At 47.1% G+C, this 7,749-nt stretch overlaps 1 protein-coding gene across 1 annotated transcript in view; it reads left to right on the top strand.

The window, feature by feature from the left end:
* Positions 1 to 2,434: 2,434 nt before the first annotated feature.
* LOC106810904 (homeobox protein Nkx-6.2-like) overlaps positions 2,435 to 7,749 on the top strand; it is a 13,227-nt gene continuing 7,912 nt past the window's right edge. Inside the window, exon 1 of the mRNA XM_014814374.1 lies at positions 2,435 to 2,903. Coding sequence (XP_014669860.1) covers positions 2,459 to 2,903 — 445 coding nt within the window. The 5' untranslated portion in view covers positions 2,435 to 2,458. The remainder of the gene's footprint in view (positions 2,904 to 7,749) is intronic.

The following is a 7,749-nucleotide window of genomic DNA, read 5'->3' as shown; positions in this document are numbered from 1 at the left end:
TGTATATATATATATATACACACACGTATATATATATATATAGGATGCAGTAGATCACGCGCTCGCACGCATACACGCATCAGCAGCAGCTAGGCGGTTAGAAAGTAGACTGTGCAAACATGTGTCCCATGTCATTGCAATGCTCGGCCGGTAAGTAGCCCTGGCAAGTCGCTCGTTAGCTCATGTTGCCTCGCAGCTAATAGATAAAAACCCTAGCGACGCGCGATGCAGTGCGGAATACAGGTTTACTGCGACGGGTACGGCTGCAATCGGATAGCTTCGCACGTACGATCGGCGGATAGAAAGATCACCACGACGAGTAGGTGACGGAAACAATAAGGTATATATACGAGGTCGATAATGTCTAGGTAAATGATAAATAATAATGATAATGATGTATAAGATATATACAGTCGACAAAGATCAGGTAAATGGTAAGGTTTGTACCATAAAGAAAATATATTAGTTAGTGTCTCTATATATAGGCCCTATTTCTATATGGTTTGCATGTTATCGCTATTCGAAAACTGATCTCGAAAACTCCCTGTATGATCTTTTGCACAATTAATGTCTTCACCTTATACGACCCTAACCCTAATATTTGGCCCTACGGTGAATTGTCTACTGTCATGCCTGCTATCGCTGGCGAATGGAGAGGTGATGGGAGAAGGCTAGCGTGTTTTCTCCCGTGGTAGATCTTCGGCTGATGACGGTCGTCGCGAATTTACGAATCTAACGATGTCGTTGTAGCTCCTATACATTCCACCTGCAGCAGCAGCAGCAGCAGAGGTAGCAGCAGCAGGCCCAGCAGCAGTAGCAGCAGAGGTAGCAGCAGCAGGCCCAGCAGCAGTAGCAGTAGCAGTAGCAGCAGCAGCAGCAGCAGTAGCAGCAGCAGCAGCAGCGCCACCACCGCCACCACGGCCACTACGGGTATAGCAGACGCTTGTATGCATCTACGGCATCTGATCAAAGTTTCTGCGGCGGCTGCGGCGGCGGCGTGAGAGAGCATGCACACCGTGTCGTAGCAACTCTGCATGTTATCCCGTCCGGCAACCGCGCATGCAAATCGGGACCGATAAATCAACGCCGTGTTTAGAATCGTGTACGCAGTACAAAAATACAACCCGTTTTCATCGCGTCACGTCTATAACATTGCGGGGCACGCACGCACGCAGCTGCTGCTGCTGCTGCTGCTGCTGCTCTTGCTGCTGCTGCTGCCGCTGCTGCTGCTGTTACACACGCTCACTAATAACTATAGTCGTAACCAATCTTAATATAAATAATTGTCTCGCTAGCGCCGTGACCTCATGCAGGGTTGATTTTTATTCCGGTCCCGCATAAGCGCAGCTATGAACAGCGAAGTATAGTTAATACACTCCTAAGTAAAACACTTACATTTCAGCTCACAATGGCAAGTGGAGTTAATCGGGTTTTGCTCTATTGTACGACTATCGAGCATGATTATGTTATTCGATATAAACGATTCAACACACAGCCGTTAATGCCTACCAAGACAGCTGGAACACGCTCTGATGCTCAACCATAATGCAAGATTTCCTCGACTGCCCGAATAACTAGCCAAAGGCATTTAGTGGTTGACACAGGCGAGTCAATAGCAACCGGCATCATTATTCGGCTGACCGGCACGTCGCGAGCCAATCAGCGGCGCGTATCAGCGACGCTCCGCCCCGCGCTCACCGCGCCGACCAATCATCGACGGGCAGCATCTCGCGCGGTATTCACGCAGCGCTGCCACATCAAAATGCGATCAATCTTAAAGTATACATGATTGATGACGAGACTCCTCAATCACGGAGCAGGCTGTGAAAAATTAGGCAGCAGAAACATTTGTCCGAGAGCGGTATTATGGGGCGCAGTGGCTGCTGCCTCATTCTCATGCTACCGTCGCGCCATCGGTGGACGTACTGCGTCTGAAGCGGGCAGAGACACACTCGCGTGGCATCCGTGCTGAGTTATGGAAGGCCGCCATTACGTGTTGTACACACGTCGCGCTATCCCATGCTAACACCGCCAGCGCGTCTGTCTACATGCATGTAGGTCGGTGCGCGGTAACGGATGTGCTGAACATCTCTCTTATAGGGCGGTGCGTTGGATTAATAAGAGGGAAGGAAGTTAGCTGAACTGCGTCGGGGAAGTGATGACCACGCGCTTCTAGCAGCAGCAGCAACAGCAGCAGCAGCAGCAACAGCAGCAACAACAGCAACAACAACAGTAGCAGCAGCAGCAGCAACAGCAGCAGCAACAGCAGCAGCTGCAGCAGCAGCAGCAGTAGCAGCAGCAACAACAGCAGCAACAACCGTACTCGCATCGCCACGGTGTGTCGCCCGCAGTCGCACGCACACGCCGCGAGATCTCGCGCGAGGAAATGACAGGCGCGTGAAGCTCGTCGCATCCCCGTGCGTGCGTGCGCGTGCGTGCGCGTGCGTGCGTGACGATCATGAACCACATGGACGCGTCGCGACAGAGTGCCTTCATGGTCGGCAACCCGCCTCTGGCCGCTCTGCACACGATGACAGAGATGAAGCAAAGCCTCATGCAGCAGAACGGTTACCCGTGCAGCGTCAACAACGGCAACAACAGCAGCGTCATGTCGCAGGTCGGCAAAACGTCGATGAACTACGCCGCCTACACGCTTGCGACTCCGCACGGCATCAACGACATCCTGAACCGGCCGGGGATCGCGGCCGGGGTGGCGCCTTCGCTGCAGCTGCCGCACCTCAGCCTCAGCCCCGCCGGCATGTACTTCGCTACGGGCGCCGCGCGCTTCGCCGGGAAGCCGATGGGTGAGCTGCCCAGCCGGCCGCACCTCTACTGGCCGGGAATCCCGCTCCAGACAGGAGGCTCGCCGTGGAGGGCCGACCGCATGCCCGTCTGCTCGCCAGGTACACAGCACGCACACGCACGCGCACACATGCACGCACGCGCGCTCACCACGACATGCGACACAGTACATAGTATATATATATATATCACTTTAATATGATTGATCGCTACGCTTAGTGATAGACAGTCAAGGTGACCAGAACGCCAGCAGACGACAGCAGACAGCACAGGAAGACATGGACAGATCAGAAGACAGCAGACAGACAGATCGGACAGACGGACGGCTTGCGGTGGGACGGAGGCATTACGGATGGACGGACGGTAGGACGGACGTAACGGGGGTTATCGAAGGAGCGGACGGAGGAGGACGGTTACGGGGACGGCACGGACGAGGACGGAGCGGACGGCGCCACGGCACGGACGTGACGGTCACGGAGGACGGGCGAATGGCGGACGAACGAGCGACGAACACGGACGGGAGGAGGACGGATGACGCAGCCGGACGGACGGACGGCATGGACAGCGGACGACGGCTAGAACGGTGGTCATGACATATCGGCGTATCAATATAGCAGCAACACGTGTTAATGCTGCACTAGACATGACACTGAATATTATGTACATGATAGAGACGGTCAAGGTGAACGGGTTGAAACAAGGCCACAGATTATCATGATTAGCGCAAGTGGAATGGAAATTTATTGTATGATGTATTGTTTGTTATTTAACATGTACACACGCACACAAACAGACAGATACGCACACACACAAATGCAATCCAACCCACACACCGACGACATTAACACACACAATCACACACACACACGCCACACTGCGCCAACACATCCAGACACAACACACACAACGCACACAAAACAAACACACAAACACACCCACATCGATCACGCGTCGGTATTACGACGACGTGTCGATTATCACACCACACATGCATCACACAAACACACAACACAATCAACACACACACACACACACACACACACACACACACACACACACCGCGTGCGTATTAACGACCGACGTTACGATTACACACACACACACATGCGGTGGTTTACACGGCGCCCGTAATTTACAGTTTGCTCTTTCCTCCATTGCGATTTAAGTTTGATGGTTTAAACTTTTAAGCAAAGTCGCAAACAATTTGCAGTCGATACGAATACACGGCACATAAACCCAACAGCCTCCCACGCAGTGAGAAGGATTCACCTATAATATACGACCATCATAAGAATTATAAGAACCTATAGCAGCAGCAGGCGCTTGCATTATCTGACTCGTTACGACGTCATTACGCGATCGCCTTGCCCGACGGCGACAACGTATCGGTGAACGATATAGGTTTACGGTAAAAAATAGTTACGACTGTTATACGGTCGTCCCCGCTATTCGCGGGGTTTCTGCTAACGGGTTAACGTTCGTGCGGGGCGCGTGCTGTGAGACATCCCCACGCGCGCGTGTGTGACCGCGAGGCGGGGATGAACGCATGACAGACGCACGATATCTACCCGCGGTTATTTTTTACCGTAAAGACACCGCAGCGCTAAAGATATTTCGCCGTGATAGGCGGCGCACGCGCCATGTCAGTCTATGTACGCGCGCGTACGTCTGTTTACGACGGCGTCATCCCGCTACGCGAATCTATCTCGACTTTGATTGTTTTATCGCAGCTTCTGGCATCGCCGTTACTCATAGCGCTTCGCAATTATTTTCAATATACGTCTAAATTCTTCGCGAGAGACGAAACGTACTGCTTTTTCGCGAAGCGCGCGTGCCCGCCTCCGATATGTTTATTATTAATGGTAGTTTATTATGGTAATCTGTGGGGGCCTGCAAAACATGGGAGAGTAACGACGAGAGATGTCGATTGTGGCATATCGTTAGTGTAAGTGATACAGTACTAGCTGTACGCTTACACACGTGCGTAGCAGACATAACTGGATGTGTAGATTGTATCATGATTGTATCAATGTATAGATGATATAAATGTGGTCGCTGCCAATTCGTTGTACATCCATCGCCAGTTGACTTTACAATCCCCGTCATTTGTTACCTGCGTTGCCTCGCTATTTTGCGATGATCGTCTGTGCATTATGCTGTAAGTGGCATCTTACGATACCGAATATGATTACATTATCTTCACCGTAATCATAATTAATGCATCCATCTGTAATCTTGCAGTACAATGGTGTATTGGTACTTGCAATACTGTAGGCGGCATAGGGATTGATATGAAAAGAATATCGCTAAATTCACATTTATTTGTCTGTCGAGATGTCGTATGTTGCCTTCTGCATTTTTTTATCTCACTTCCTCGCTTCTTCCGCCCTCGCTCACGCTCTCTCTCTCTCTCTCTCTCTCTCTCTCTCTCTCTCTCTCTCTCTCTCTCTCTCTCTCTCGCTTTTCTGTCTCGCTCTGCGTTGCTCTCTCTCTCTTCGCTGCTCGTCTTTTCTTTTGCTCTCTCGCTTCTCGTCCGGCATTTCATTTCTGTGTTTTGTGCGTGTGTGTGTGTGTGTGGGGGGGGGTCGGTGTTTAACGTTTACGTTTTTCAATGCTTGTTGAATTTAAGTGATGAATTGAACTTTGATTCACTTTTTTGGCTATCGCCGGGTCCTGGCACAATCATTGATAAATGAGATCTTTAAGTTTAAAATGTAATATTCATGACAGTATATACAACAAATTCAACCGACAGCCAGCTCTGAAACGCAGTATCAATGTGGCCACGCTTGTGGCGTTTTCATTTATTATAAGACGGCTGCTGAAATTGAAATTAAACTGTGGTTCGCAGGCATTCGTGACGTATAATACACTATTTCGATCTATTTCTCATTTTTTCTGGAAGGTAGTTTGTCCGTTAACGTTTCTCTGATGTTTTTTAAAAACGCCGCCTTAATATTTGTATTGCGCATTTTGAAAATTCCAACGAATTTTATTAATTATCAGCAATAGCTCTATTGCTTATTTAAATTTATACATGATATCATAAGTAAGTAGCGATTGAACAAAGAATATTATTTGTTTTGCACGTATTTTGTATCGAATCGGTTTCGTCGTGGGTCTGCATCCTGTATAGTCGCATATGCATGTATATCTATGTATCTTGTGAATATTTATATGATATAGTATATATATATATATATATATATATATAATATATCAAGAGTACATAATAGAGAGAAGAGTATGACACGTTTTAACAGTGTTTTGCATAGCTTTTTCAACTTGCAAATATTCCTATCAATATGTGCATAAATATATTCAGAACTTTATCTCTGTTTTTGCGTCTCGGATTCCTCCCTTAATCATATGACAGCCATCAGTTTACCTAAAAATCCGTATGTGTTCTTCTAAAAATGGTTCTTTGAATTAACAACGTTTCACACAGTTTTCCAAATGTTTGCCTCGAATTCGGGAATGTTTGATTTGCGGCGGCAACACGCAGGTTTGTATACTACGGGACGGTGTGGGGCTCTTGGGATATTAGGTAAGCACAGATGAACAGCAGGCTGTTTTCGCTTGCTATCATCAGAACAGCGATGGCTAACACAGTCTAAAATAAGCTGCTAGCTCGCGTTGGAGCACACATTTATTTCTAGGGCACGCTGGAAACGCTACACGCTGAATACAATTTGAGTTGGAATATCGGCCCCAACGCCCCAGCGTTGACGTCATAGACAATAGAAAGCTAACTCTATAATAAACTTTCGCGGCTAAGATGCGAATGGTTGGGACAACTGTGTGAAACGCGTGTCGTATTCAAAGACTTTTTTGAAAAACACATACGATTTTCAGGTAACTTGTTGGTGTCATATGATTAAGAGAGATCATAGACGAAAACAAGGTAAAACTGTAATATATTTATTCACATATTGATAGAATATTCTACAAGTTTAAATTATGCAAAAACGCTGTTAAACGGTGTCATACTTCTTCTCTCTATTATGTACTATATTATATATATATATATTATATAATATAATATAGTTATACTATATTTATATATATATATTTATTTATATAGGCGTATATATATTATATTTATTTATTTATATATATATATATATATAGTATATAATACGTATTTCTTCATCATGTATTCCTGATGTACATATAGACAAAATAGCAAATATTTAATATTACAGTTTATTATAGTTTCATCATCATTTATGACTTTGTGTCTAGCCGCTGCAGACCCTTAATGCTAGACGGTGACCGAATCCGTATGTTGCAAATAAATGTCGGAGAAATAAGATCTGATCAATTAAAATATAATCTTAATAAATCAACTCGAACCGCTCAGATATCGACGACAGTGACACGCGTGTAATCTCCTCATTTGCCGAAAACTCCGTTTCTCATTTACTGCTAATGTGATGCGAGAAGAATTAATGCGATACAGGTCGGATACTCGCCTCTACGAGATTATCATAATCAAGCATTAATGTATAACTAGAAGCAGAGGTCTGGGTCTGGTGGTTATGGCCCAACCGCACGCACATACGCGCGCGCACACACACAACACACGCACACACATCACACACACAACACACACACACACACACACACACACACACACACACACACACACACACACATACATCACACACAGCACACACACACACACACAACACACACACACACACACACACGGACACGTATACAGGCCGGGCACGCATACGCACACACACAATAACACACCACACACAAACACACAGCACACACACACCCGACACACACCACACACACGGACAGCGTATAACACATAATTAGCAGGTTGCACGCACAGCGCACGGTACGCATACACATATACACTCATACAAACACACACACAGCACACACACACAGAGCACACACACAGCACACACACGCGCGCGCGCACGTCGG

The sequence above is a fragment of the Priapulus caudatus genome, unplaced genomic scaffold (assembly GCF_000485595.1).
Source record: "Priapulus caudatus unplaced genomic scaffold, Priapulus_caudatus-5.0.1 Scaffold485, whole genome shotgun sequence".
In the NCBI taxonomy this organism is placed as follows: domain Eukaryota; kingdom Metazoa; phylum Priapulida; class Priapulimorpha; order Priapulimorphida; family Priapulidae; genus Priapulus; species Priapulus caudatus.
The sequence above is the reverse complement of the archived record's forward strand: the minus strand, read 5'-3'. Positions and strand labels throughout refer to the sequence as shown.